The sequence below is a fragment of the Diplotaxodon limnothrissa genome, linkage group LG15, assembly GCF_057381915.1.
Source record: "Diplotaxodon limnothrissa isolate DT_005_m linkage group LG15, D_limnothrissa_male_GT1.1, whole genome shotgun sequence".
Lineage (NCBI taxonomy): Eukaryota > Metazoa > Chordata > Actinopteri > Cichliformes > Cichlidae > Diplotaxodon > Diplotaxodon limnothrissa.
In genome coordinates, this window is record NC_140610.1 from 44,602,393 (window position 1) to 44,616,378 (window position 13,986).

A 13,986-nucleotide genomic window follows, 5' to 3' on the forward strand; every position below is an offset into this window, starting at 1 on the left:
GGACCAGCTCTTCATCCTTTCAAGGATACTTGAGGGTGCATGGGAGTTTGCCCAACCAGTCTACATGTGTTTTTTGGACTTGGAGAAGGCATTCGACCGTGTCCCTCGGGGTGTCCTGTGGGAGGTGCTGCGGGAGTATGGGGTGTCTGGCTCATTGCTACGGGCCATTCGATCCCTGTACAACCGTTGCAAGAGCTTGGTTCACATTGCTGGCAATAAGTCGGACTCGTTCCTGGGCGGATGATGCCCATATGGAAAAGAAATAGAAAAAAACTTATAAAAGACTTGCATAAGATGTGGCCTACTTCATATAGTGAATCATATAAGGCTTATATGATTTACTCATGAAAGTGGCCACCTTCAGATATTATTTTAGTAAGTATCCAAAACATACAAGTTTCATTTATATAATTTTTCAAGGGATCTTATATCTGTTTTCACTCTTGTATGCTTTTCATACAAGTTTCACACAAGACAGATACAAACTTTATAAGATTTATATATATCTTTTCCATATGGGTGGGCTCCGATTCTGTTCATAATTTTTATGGACGGGATTTCAAGGCGCAGCCATGTGGCGGAGGGCTTTCACTTCGATGGCCTCAGAATCTCATCTCTGCTTTTTGCGGCTGATGTGGTTCTGTTGGCTTCATTGAGTGATGGCCTCCAGCTCCCACTGGAACGGTTCACAGCCGAGTGTGAAGCAGCGGGAATGATGATGGATGGATGGAAGTATTTGTGAAGCTGTGACTCAACATGTCAATTTTTTTCCAATTTCAAAGAATCCTTCCAAAAGTTGCTGAATCCAACACTTTAGTCACTTCTAAGCTGGAATGATCCCCACTTCACATAAAACCATCATGCAGATCCATCATTTCCTTTGGAGTATTCCTGCTAAAGAAACTGAAAAAAGTCACACAAGCTACTTGGTGGAGGTCATCTCTTTTTAAATAAAATAAACAGAAATTATATATTAAAAAAATACATCCACAAAATAAAGCAAATCGTAAAAAAAAACCAAAAAAACATTAATCAAATACAAATTAAAGTTTTGGCTTGAAATTAAAAACAGTGTTTCCTGAGCTTTAAAGACCTACAAACATCCCAATCTGCTGCATGAAAAGAAGTGAGGTGAAAAGCATTTAAAGGTTAACCTTGAGTAAACTTGTAGCATCGTTATTCAATCCAGAGTAGGAACCAACTTCCTCTCATCACAGGATGATGGTGGGGTTTAGACATTTTTGTCTTTCAGTGTCTTTCAGACTTCATAACGTTACTGTACAGCAATGTTGGGCAGCTCTAAAATCTCAGACACTATCCCGTCTGGGCTTGTGGCACCCTCCGCTTCCTGGTTGTGCTGAAGGATATCTTGCAGCAGGATGGTGTTGGAGAGTCTCCACTCCCTGTACATGAGCGCTGTGAGATTTGGTTCATTCAGGATCTTCTCCAAAGCCAGCAGCTCGGACTCTTTAGCCTGAAAAACACGAGTGTTAGAAACATGCAGTGATCCTCCATCAGGCATCAGCTCATGGAGGAATCCAAACAGGGTGTAGATTACTCTAATGTTTAGTGTAGGGTGTCCCCAAAAGCGGGTCAGTTCCCATTAACTCCCTTATTAAAATGTCCAGTTTTACAGAAGAAAAGACCTGCTACAAGAAAACAGCTCAGGTCGGGAGCGATAGTTTGGAGATATTATTGTTAATAAAGTCAGAGGCAGTCACAGAAGTAGTCTCCTTAAATAAAAATCTAGGGATTTATTAGATAGTCAGTCTGCATATCAACATCGATTGACCCTGTATTATGCAGGACAGCTAGCATTAGCTGATAGCTTAGCAATTCAACATTGCAGTTGGCCATTGATCAAAGACCACTGATCAATGGCCACGAGTACCATTAATTATTGATCACCAACCAAACTAAGTTAACAATAAAGGATCTTGAACACCCTCTGCACCACTTACCACACATGTAGCCGAAGACTAACATCTGTTACAGCTCTGCTGCTTCAAGGACAGGTGCAGACAATCCTTACCACCATGATACCTGGATTCATTTTCAAGAATAGCTCCTTACTGTATCATATTCGTATGTGTATATGTGTATTTCTATGTAATTAACTGGTGTTACACAGTAATTTTTTCCAAATTTTGGGATAAATAAAGAATTTATTGTTTGATATTATCTAAGTATGTGGTTTAGCTTCTTATACTGGCTGTAAACATGATAATTTCGACTGTAAAATTGGACACTTTAACACGTCTTTTAGGATTGACTCACTTTTGGAGCCAGGCTGAAGCAGCCATTAGAGGAATCAACACGCTGTTTGGATTCCTCCATCAGCTGATGAATGATGGCCCTTTGACATTTCAGCCCCAGGGTCTGCTGCTTGATAACAGCACGTGTAACTGAGTACCCTAACCCTTTCATTTTTTTTTGGCATTTAGTTAAAGACAAAAGTTCAGACTCACCTTTAATGTGCTTTTGAGTATCCGGACCAGGTGAACCTTTTCGTTGACTTTTTCATTCTTACATCGCCGGATAAATGAGGCCCTGAAGTCCCTCTGAAATGTCTGTCCAGTTGGATTGACGCTGGCTGCTTTCAGATGGTTGTAGAGGCTCTCCATCTCATCTGGCGTTTTTTCTGGAAACAGGAAAAAAATCAGTAAGGTTAAGTAGCAGGAGACGACATGATAACCACGTGTAGCTGCAGGTGTTTACCCTGGACTGTGTCCTCCTCTTTTTCCTCTCTAACATGAATTAGAGGAGGAGTCTGTGTTCCGCTGGTTTCATCCTGCTTGGGGAGGTCCAGCCAGGACAGACGACCGCTGCCCTCAGAAACTGGTCTTTGTCTTCGGTTTTTGCTCATAGAGCTTCCAGCCGAGCTGGTTCTGCTTCTGCTTTCAGTGATTATTGATGAGACGGTGGGGAGTGAGGTGCAGGATAAAGACTCCCAGGGTGGCTGAAGACGGTTTCCCTGTGAAAAGGGCAGAAAGTGTTTCAGAATATGTGTTTTCAGTCATTTTAAATTTAAGATTAACCCTTGATTAACCCCTATCCCAGTGAGAGATACAACCTGGACAAGTTGTCAGTCTGTCACAGGACTAACACAGAGGGGAAAAAACAGTTCACACTCACAGGCATGCTAGAACAACCAATCAACCTGACCCCATACACGTCTTTGGAATATGGTAGGAAACTGGAAAAAACCCACTCAGGAATCAGGAGAACATACCTATCAAATGTTTAAACTGAGCAAGTGTACCATTTTAAATAAAAATATGATATCTCTTTTTATCTCTTTTTGAATCTTCTTTTCAAATGTTCTGGCAGGAAAACATGTCAAAATAGTCTCACAGAGGACTCTAGCTGCTCAGCAACTCTGAATCTTCCCTGTTGTATTTTTGGTTTCATGATGCTCATGAGTTTCGTTGACCTACTAATGATCATGTGCCAAGGTATGAAAAAGGATGTGGGTCTTTATCAGGACATGTGTGCGCCATGACCTCCCCAGTGTTACCCATTCTAGCCAACCTTTGTATGGAGGAAGTGGAAGTGGCTAGGTGGAACAGGAAAGGAACATCACCTAGCCTCTGGTACAGATACGTGGATGACACCAATTGTTCACGTGAATCATTGTTCAGGTCAACTCAGTGATATAACAAAGGATAATAATAATTTGCTGTTTCTGGACTGTGCTGTGCACATTGAGGAGAATGGAAACCTCAACATTGAAGTTTACCGGAGGCCCATGCACACAGACCATTAAATAATCCTATGCTGACACTACCATCTGGAAGAAACTTAGAGTAATCAGGACCCTCCAACAGCGGGCAGAAACTGTTCCCTCCAAGGCATCAGGGAAACAAAAGGAGCACACAAATGTAAAGGTTATGCCAGCTTTCATCAAATCAGCAAAGATGTACAGTAAAGACTTAAAAAAACTCAAAGAAGTCACTTTTCTTGCCAAGATCCTGAGATTATCTGAAATCAGTGTGCTGGAATAATTAAGTGAAGTTCGAGCTGGGATTCTGTGAGGGTTGGAGGAATTATTAAAGGAAGAGAATTACAATGAATGCAAGGTTGGTGAAGAAGGACTTGTTTTGGTTCTTAGAGAGGTAGAGCCAATCATGTATCATTCACTGCTGCCACTGTTAACTTTGAGTTAATTGGGCTGCTCCAACTTTGTGAATAGGAAATCCAAATTGAGGGGGAATTCCAGATGAAGATCTGAATCTGGAACAAGGCCTAGGAGCTGGGTACTCAGCTTTTAGTGCCCCAATACACCCACCAGCACAGGTTGCTTCAAATACTGATGGTGCTATAGCCACAGCTACGTACCATTTAAACCAGCATTTACAGCGTGCGTACCCACCACAGTGTCTTTCTGAACAATAGGTTTTCCCATTCAGTCAAAAGTTTCACATCAGCGCTGTTACAGGAAGTAAAAACTGAACGCAAACTAATCACAGAGTTTGAGGTTTTTTGTTTTCAGAAAGGGTTGGGGTTAGAAAACCGACACAGTCTCACACAAAATTGAGAAATGCACCACTGGCTGAAACAACACCAAAAGAACAGCTTGTGCCGGCGGACGTGACATCACAGGTTATAGCTTCTTTGGCCTCATCATGCACAGAGTGCAGCTTGTATTAATGTTATTGATCAGTGTAGATAAAGATGGGCATCGTGATGACACCCCAAACTAATGCCAAGGTATTTCAGAAACTGGTGTTACCAACTATGGTTTCAAATCGATCAATCAAAATCAATACAACAGCCTGAACAAACTTTGCCAGAGTTTTCGTCAGTGGTCATTTGTGGTACTGCAGCTAAAAATGCTGCAGCCCAAAGACCATTTGTTCCCAAATGTATTACCCTATCTACAGTATGGCTAGTGCCTATTTTACTTTTACATTAAGCTCTCTTCTATGGACTTCATGCATTTACTTACATTTTGGGTGGCCACTGAATCCAGCTGAGAGTCAAGAGAAGAAAACGACAAGTCTTCTTCATCCTGATCACTCCCCTCACTGTAGCGCTCTGCACACACATGCATAAATAGAGACAATGTAAAGAAAGCAGCAAAGCAGAAAATAAATAGATGATGTGTGAAGGAAACTAGAGGACCAACAGATCAGTGAAAGAGATAACATGAGACAAGAAATGGGAAGACACATGTGAAGATGTGATGAAAATCAGAGTGAAAGAATGATAGAAAAAACAAAAAAGAAGGAAAAACTGAGAAAGGGTAAATGGGAAAAAAGGAATGAAAACTGGAAAGGAAGATGTAGCAATGGGAAAGGGAGAGGAAGTGTGTCAAGGAAAAAATATATGAAAAAGGGAAAAATACCACCTTCCTTTAAAGGGACAGGAATGAGCAAAGAAATTTTAGAAAACCAAATTTGTGAAGATGGAAAGGAAAGCTGGGATAATCAAAGAAAAGAAGAGGGTGCAGTGTGTGAAATGTTAGTTGTAAGAGAGATACATTAGTGGGAAGTAACTGTGGTCAGACGTTTACAGACACTCATCGTGAGTATGTCATGGTATTTTTTGGCATTAATGATTTCTCTGCACAGTTCTTCATCCACAGTGGAAGGATTGCACAGCACACATCTCTAATGACTCTGAAAAAACTGGACTTTTGAGCTTTTGAGTGTATCCACATATTTTCATTAGGGCTGAGGTCAGGCCTTCGGGAAGGCCATTCTAAAAGCTTAATGTTAATTTGATTTAATCAGTTTTAATGTTTTTGGGATCATTGTCCCACAGGAGAACCCAAATGTGTCAGTTTCAACAAGTTTCAAATGTAGAGTTGAGGCAATGTTGAAGAATTTGCAGGTAGTCCTTCTTCTTTACTTTTTGTGGTTGACAGGGGTCAGCATGGGCACCCTGACTGGTCTGTAACTATGCAGACCATGCGTGTTCTGACACCTTTCTATCAGAACCAGCATAAACTTTTTCAGGAATTTAAGCTACAACGTCTTGTTTGCTGGATTGGCCACACAGGCCAGCCTTTGCTGCCTACGTGCATCAGTTAGCCTTGGCCCCCCGTGACCCTGTCACTGGTCCACCACCGTTCCCTCCTTGGAACCCTTTTGACAGATACTGACCCCTGCAGACTAGAAGCACCACACAAGTGCTGCAGGTTTGTAGATGCTCTGTCCCAGACGTCTGGCTATGACAGTTTGGCCCGTGTTGTTCAAATCTTTATGTTTGCCAGTTTCTGAGAACAAAATGTTCACCCTAATGTGCCTCACCCACTAACAGTTGCCACCATGATGATCAGTGTTATTCATGTCGCCTGTCAGTGGTCATAATGTTACGTTTGATTTAAAGAGTTCAAAGAAATTATTAAAAGCCAGAGTTACCCTGACAGTCATGCTCATGAGTGTGTGAAACTTCAGACTGCAGCTGTGTCACCATCATCATTTTGGTAGATTCTTATTTTTAATCCTCTCACCTTCACTGTTGATTGCCTCATCTAGTTCAGCTGCTTCTGTCAGTTTACTGATCCACCTGGACACACACACACACACACACTGCATTAAACTCTACAAATGACACACAACATGCAACATACTACACGGTGTACTGCAATGAATCAATAAAAAGAAACATGACATTAAAAGGATGGGAGGAGGAAATGACTGTACTTTCTGACACAGAATAGTGATACTTATTAGTTCAGAGCAAAGTTTCTCAGCCACCACTGGCTGAAGTGCAAATGTCACTAATTCTAGGCTTCACTCTTTTCTATAAGACTAAGCCACTAAAGTCAGGAGAGGACATTCTGAGACAAGCATGTCTGCAAAATCTCAACAGTTTCTGCCTTATGTGGATCAGTTTGAAAAGTTATAATGACATTTTTCTGCTGGTATAAACCCTCAAAGTGGGCCTAAGATGCTGATTTCCAGCATCACATGCATTACTAGACTGAACTGACCCCCTTTAAGCCAACCTCTGATTGGCTGCTCCATGTGTAAGGTTTAAACAGTAGATGGGAGGGGCATCTCTATCCAAATCTCTATAACATCATTCAGCACCAAGTGTATAAAAACTGTCAAAAGTCATATTTTATAGAAGAATTCATTCCTGTAAGTGTACGCAGTCAATGACAGGAAATAAAGAGAAGCAGTATCAGTCAACTCAATGACATATGATAAAATAATAACAATGGGTTAAAAGTACTCACTTATTCATTTCTATGTAGCTCTCAGCACCAATAGTAATAGTCACTACATTAGGATGACTGGCTGTTATGACACTGAAACACAAAGTAATGGTAAATTCAATGCACTATATAAAGCAGTTGGTGAAGATGTGGAAAACAAATGCCTTGCAGCGGATCTCTCACCACTGAGACATTTTTTAAGATGCTTTAGCAACAGAGAGTGTACAAACAGCAAAAAGTCTTGTGGTTTAAGAGGGGAAAATTTAAAAAAACAAAACATGTCATACTATTTCTTCCTGGAGGTTTTGGCCTGTTCGATGGTAAAGCCTGACAGGTTGATGAATCCATCAGCTTTCTCAGCCTGCAGAGAGGAGCAAAAAGAGCTCAGAAAACCTGATGAGAAACACTTTAATGCAGTGAAGTCTGCAGAAAACAATGTGTCTGTATCTCAGGTTCCTGTGTGATCTCAGCAAAGTGTCAGTGGTCAGAGCCAGAGGATGCACATCGCTGTGGACTGTGCTCTATCTGTCTGTTTGGTTGCAGTTTGACCTACTTCGTGTCTTAGTGTGGTTTGACTATATGCTTATTTAAATTTACAGCTTCACAGAGATAAAGGGATTTACATATGATTCTTAACATATAAGAGATGTTTCTATTTAAACACATTTATATGGAATATTAATGTATTTGTATCAAAGTAGAAACTTAAAAAATTTCAAAACCACGTAATTTAGTTATTTATTTTTCTAAAAGATGTCATGTGTGTCACACACAGGCAGCACTTCTTCTAAGGCTCACTTCAGCAGTGAGTCAGGCCCCACAGACTCCCATGTTAAAACCTGCTTCAACAACAGTTTGGACTTCAACTGCAAAGGTTATTTTCATGTATAACTCAGCCACTTAAAATCTATTTAGAGCTCCCCTCCACTTTAAACTAGATATCTTGGGCATGTTCGTGGCTTTAGGAGCAACTTTCATGCAATTGTCTGACACATCATATCCGAAAGTTTCACGAGGTCACTGTGTGTACAGGTAAACATTGTGAGCTTCAGCACTCAGATATTTAGGTCTACTTTTTATCTCTGCGTGATGTCACAGAGTTAGGTACCCATAATATGGTCAACTCAGACACCAAAAGCCCCACCCAACTTCTATTTAAACTTTTAAGAGGGGCAACCAATCAGAATCAAGCTAGCTTCAAGGTAGGGTGGGCAGCTCAAATAAGGATAGAGGATCAAATGAGGAGTATAAGATAAAGAAGGATTATTTTGAACTATGAATCATGCAAAAACACTCTAATAGAGTCCAAGATTAAGAATACAGTGCTCATTCAAGTTTTGCAAAGTCTCCGCAAACCGGGAACAGATTTTCTGATGCTAATCGCACATGTCAGACCTGAATTCTACTGCACGTTGTTTGAGCTGTAGGGCTTAACTGTGAGATAACTGTGGCTCACCATCTCGTTACTGTACCAGTACAGAGAGCTCCTCTGCAGGACAAACCAGTATCTCTTCCATCTGCTTCCCAGGAAGCTACGGCTCTCCTTCTTCCGGTACAGCCATCCCTGACAGTCCACCGCTCCCAGGTCTTTGACCGAAACCCGACGCCGACTCATGGCTGCAGACTCTGCAGGAGAAGGAGGAAGGCAGGTTACAGGTTCAGATCTTCAGATCAGAGGGAGGAGCCATCCAACAATGATGCTCCTTAGGGGCCTCACATGTACTCAGACAACTGGACAACTATTTTTACTAATTTCAGACCTGCTTACTTTATTGGATTTATTGAGTTATTTCTTCAGCTATAAGACCTGAGACACTTTAATGTACAATATTTAACTTATTCACCTGTATTTATTTTACCTCTATTGTTGACTTTTATTTTATTGTATATCCATTTTTATTTATTCAGCTCCTTATTAAATTATACATTTATCTTTTTAGACAGATTTTCATTGTCTGTTCTTCTTGCAGTTTATCTTCCTGTATTTCCATTTTTAATTTACTTTTAACATTATTTTATTGATTGAAACTTATTTTAGTTTTACTTAACAAGCAGTTAAGTAAATTTGTACATTTGTGTCACGTTTGTCAAATGCCCCACGCTGCCTGCAGCTGTGAGCAGCAGGCTGAAACCCACAGAGCCTCGGTGCAGTGGTCATCCTATGTTCAGCCACTTTTGGTTTCCTGATTTGGTATTTATGAGTTTTCAAACAGACTCCTGATCTTCTCTGTAGACCTCAGTGTGTCCTAAAAATACAAAGGCCTGGGTAGTGCAAATGTTTTTAAATCATGCTGTCCTAATTCCACTGTTTACCGGTTTATCTGCACACTCTGATGTTCGGTTTTGGCACTAATTTTAGAATAAACAACATCATTGAGCTGCTTTTCTGTCTCTTTTGATCAACTCATACAGATGAGACGGTTTCATTCTTTCTTTGTTGAGTCTGCCCTTTCATTTTCTATAAAAACAAGTTTCAGGAAGTCTTGACAGATAATTTGTGGTATTCTAATAACAACAGAGAACAAGCAAGGCACTCTGTCATAAGATAAAACTTTTTTTTACTTTTATTAGGATCAGTGATGACTTAGAATTGATGCATGTTGATAGTTTTCTGCCAAACTGCTTGAAGAATCATCTCAAAACATAGTTTTACCTGTAGACACAATGCTTGAGCTGTTATGCTTGCAAGGTTTGGGTTTTGTTGTTGGACTTCTACCCACCCCACTGAAGAGCATCTGTCACAAAAGCCATGAGAGCAACGTTTTCTTCCTTTTTTGTTTTTGTAAACTTTCATTTTTTTATTTGTTGGTTTCAAAACAAACTAGAAAAAAAGTCGACCTGTGCAATGCGATCAGAGGTGCCACCATGATAACCTTCAGTATATCTGAAATTTGGACCATCTCAAAGGTGCAGAGTGCCATTGTGGACCCTTACCATCCTTGGGGTTTGCTTGTTTAACCCGCTCAAAGGTGGCACTAATAGAGTCATTTTTCTGTGTTTGTCTGACCCTTTTTGTATATTTATACTGACAGAGTGGGGTATTTAGTGTGTTTCATATGCTACATTATCTGCATGGCAAGTTTCCCAACTGCGACATTTTACTCTGTAACATCTGTGATATAATCTTAACTCTCATATTACTAACATTAATGCTCTGCAATTCTATCAGCACAGAAAGTTAACACCCAAAGTCAACCTACCAAAGAAATGCACGACTCATACGCTTATGTGGTTACAATAGAGAACAAAAAAACATATGAACCAAACAAAAATAGGAACTAATGCTGCTCTCTTCTCACATGAGCCAAACTTCACTCAAAGTGAAGTTTGGCCCCTGTTGCCCCAGTGGGCAAAGGTTTTCAATTTTGTCTATGTTTTGAATAAATTCTCTCTCTTTTCTATCCAAAATTTATGTCACTACCAGGTGTAAGTCTTCATCAGTATTATCCCTAACCCTGGGATAAGCTCGGACGTCGCCCGGTTCAACAAGGTCAGGTGTTGAGGAACCAGGGCACCCTGACGAGAAGTGGGCTACTGGAACAAGAAGGCATCAGTGGGCAAGAGACGAAAACAGGGCGTTGTTGGAATGCTACTATGCAAGTAAGCCCCAAGTGCAATAGGAGAAGGATCGTTGAGTGCGAGAGGAACTGGCCAAGCTTGAGACCTGGATCCCCTGTAGCCAGTTACCAAGATTAAGTGAAGTACCCTCAGAAGGTCTGCTAGATGATGTTAATGGATACAGGAATGCTTAGAATTGTACAAGATCAACAGGACCCTAAGAGCCTTCATCAGGAACTCAATGGGTATGTGGTGTACAACACTAGAGGCCAACTCCAAGCCCATAGCATAAGTCACCATCAAGTGCGGGATCTACCAAGGAGATGCTCTGTCCCCACTGCTGTTCTGCATAGGCCTGAACCAGTGAGATACCGACTACGGAATGGAGCAGTTGTCAGCCACCTCCTGTACATGGATGACATCAAGCTGTATGCGAATCTATGCAAGTGAACGAGACATCGATTCACTGATCCACACTACCAGGATATACAGCAATGACATTCGGGCTGGAGAAGTGTAGTCGGATGATAACAAAGAGAGGGAAGTCAGAACTGAGGGGATCGAGCTACCAGAAGGCAACATTGCAGACATAGATCCCGCAGGCGAATGGGAACCATGAAGAGCCTGCTAGGAAAGCTGCAACCACCAAGTACCTGCAGAGGGTCAGGCAAGTCCTGAGGAGTCAGCTGAACAGTAAGAACAAGATCCAGGCTATCAACACCCACGCCCTGCCCGTGATCAGGTACCCAGCTGGTATAATAAGTTGGCCAAAGGAGGAGATAGAAGCTACTGACATAAAGACAAGAAAGCTCCTTACCATGCATGGCATGGCAGCAGAAACCCAAGAAAGAGGAGGGAGACGAGGAAGGACAGGCCCCTGCACGGTATGTACCACCGGCAGATAGAGGAGGTGGCTGACATCCAGAAATCCTACCAGTGGCTGGACAAAGCTGGACTGAAAGACAGCACAGAGGCACTAATCATGGCAGCACAAGAACAAGCTCCGAGTACAAGATCCATAGAGGCTGGGGTCTATCACACCAGGCAAGACCCCAGGTGCAGGCTGTGTAAAGATGCCCCAGAGACAATCCAGCACATAACAGCAGGGTGCAAGATGCTAGCAGGCAAGGCATACATGGAACGCCATAACCAAGTGGCCGGCATAGTGTACAGGAACATCTGTGCCGAGTATAACCTGGAAGTCCCGAGGTCAAAATGGGAGATGCCCCCAAGGGTGGTGGAGAATGACCGAGCTAAGATCCTGTGGGACTTCCAGATACAGACGGACAAAATGGTGGTGGCTAACCAACCGGACATAGTGGTGGTAGACAAACAGAAGAAGACGGCCGTAGTGATCGATGTAGCGGTTCTGAATGACAGCAATATCAGGAAGAAGGAACACGAGAAGCTGGAGAAATACCAAGGGCTCAGAGAAGAGCTCGAGAGGATGTGGAGGATGAAGGTAACAGTGGTCCCCGTGGTAATCGGAGCACTAGGTGCGGTGACTCCCAAGCTAGGCGAGTGGCTCCAGCAGATCCCGGGAACAACATCGGAGATCTCTGTCCAGAAGAGCGCAGTCCTGGGAACAGCTAAGATACTGCGCAGGACCCTCAAGCTCCCAGGCCTCTGGTAGAGGACCCGAGCTTGAAGGATATATATATATATATATATATATATTTACATTACCACAGTGAGATGACTTTAGTCTCATGAACAACATTAGCTAATTGTTATTTACTAAGTAATCTTGAAATGACTGTTCAGTACAGGAATGAAGCCCAACAATCATGTTTTATAGTCCCGTGGTTTCAGCCTCAGATACTCAACTAATCAAAGTGATGTCATGACAAAAATGAATGACCAACAAAACATTTTTTCTCCTTCATTTCTGTCAAACAAAGCTGTATGTAACGTTTCTCGCAGTTAGTATCATGGTTGCTTCACTTCCGCACTGCTCGTACTTATAGTACGCACCGTACGTACGTATGTGTAGTGTGCATACTTCAAGCGTGCAGACCCTGAATTGGGACACAGCCACAGCCAGGCTACAGAGGAAGTGACAGGTAGGTGAGACAGGTAAGAGAGGAGAGCTATGCTGGAGTAATAAAGGCATGAAGACCATGAACGTGAGCATTAAATAGTTTTTTTTTTCTTGAATAGGGTAACCATATATTCAATGTAAAATGAAAAACAAACAAACAAACAAAAACAACAAGTCCCAGGTAATCCACCCACACTAATCCCAAACCTTGATTCCGGACAGATATGCATGACGGGTATTTACACACCAGTTTTACCAGCATTAAAAGCTCACTTCAAGTAAACCTACTAAAGGAATACATGACTCATGAACTTATGTGGTTATAGAAGAGAACAGATGAGTATATGTACCAAACAAAAATAGGAACAAAAATAGGAACTTAAGTTAAGTTGTGGTAAAAGAGCAGCTTAACTCAAGAGTCAAGTAACGCATCTAAACAAAATGTTAAGCCTGACCCAAGAAAGCCATTCTACCTAATTTAGCATTTAGCAACGACAAGGAAAGGTGGTTTCAACAATGGCCCAAACACTAACATGGTGTGAATATCCGGGATGATCCCCCATTCATCTTAAATGTGCGCACGGTATGTGGCAAGAAGCTTTGCTTAAGTACAAAATTAGGTATTTACCCAAAACTAGCAAAACACAAACAGCAAAGAAGACTGCTGCCAGACAGGATGGAAGAGAGACCTGCAGCAGCTGACAACATTCTCATGTCAGCTGTCTGATGTCAGATACACTCACACAAACAGAAAGGAAGAGGAAATGAAGTTATGTATTCATTTATATCACAGTGTGGAAGTTGGTTTAATGAATATTAACACATTCACACAAATAGGATAGGGCAGGGAGGGGCATCACAGTTCTGCACTGTTCTGTATAAGTTATTGGGGAAACTTCAGGTTTAACCTTTCACTTCTAACAGGGGTGGTAATTTATGCGTCATAGTAGTATGCAGAAGTCTCCATGTACTGTCCAGTCACTTCTGTGTAAATTATGTAAATTCAGTTGTTAGTGTGCAGGTATAGGAGAGTCTGTAGGTTTTAGAGACAGTCTGATGTCTTTGAAGTCTTTGCCTTTCCTTAATTAGCAAGCATAATTTACAGGAAACACTGATTTTCTGTGTGCGTGTGTGTGTTTCCTGTAAGATTAAAAAGATTTTTTGTGTTAAGCATGCCTTAAATCATGGTTGCTACAGCAAGACATTTTATAATTGCTGA

General features: G+C 41.6%; 1 protein-coding gene across 1 annotated transcript; it reads right to left on the reverse strand.

Annotated features, from left to right (window-relative positions):
- Positions 1-1,273: 1,273 nt before the first annotated feature.
- On the reverse strand, positions 1,274-8,783 carry LOC146618121 (interactor protein for cytohesin exchange factors 1-like). Its single transcript, XM_085373038.1, has 8 exons — positions 8,625-8,783; positions 7,456-7,529; positions 7,190-7,261; positions 6,458-6,513; positions 4,949-5,037; positions 2,719-2,974; positions 2,469-2,641; positions 1,274-1,474 (listed from the first exon to the last, which is right to left on the reverse strand). Exons 1-8 carry the CDS (start codon positions 8,781-8,783, stop codon positions 1,274-1,276), a joined length of 1,080 nt encoding a protein of 359 aa, XP_085229164.1.
- Positions 8,784-13,986: the final 5,203 nt, after the last annotated feature.

Excerpts from the sequence above, each read along its gene's own strand:
- LOC146618121 (XM_085373038.1), bottom strand. The coding sequence starts at position 8,783 with ATGAGTCGGCGTCGGGTTTCGGTCAAAGACCTGGGAGCGGTGGACTGT. Across the intron at positions 7,262-7,455 it reads AAAACCTCCAGGAAGAAATA|TGTCATAACAGCCAGTCATC; the intron begins GTATGACATGTT and ends TTTGTGTTTCAG. Across the intron at positions 1,475-2,468 it reads TACTCAAAAGCACATTAAAG|GCTAAAGAGTCCGAGCTGCT; the intron begins GTGAGTCTGAAC and ends CGTGTTTTTCAG.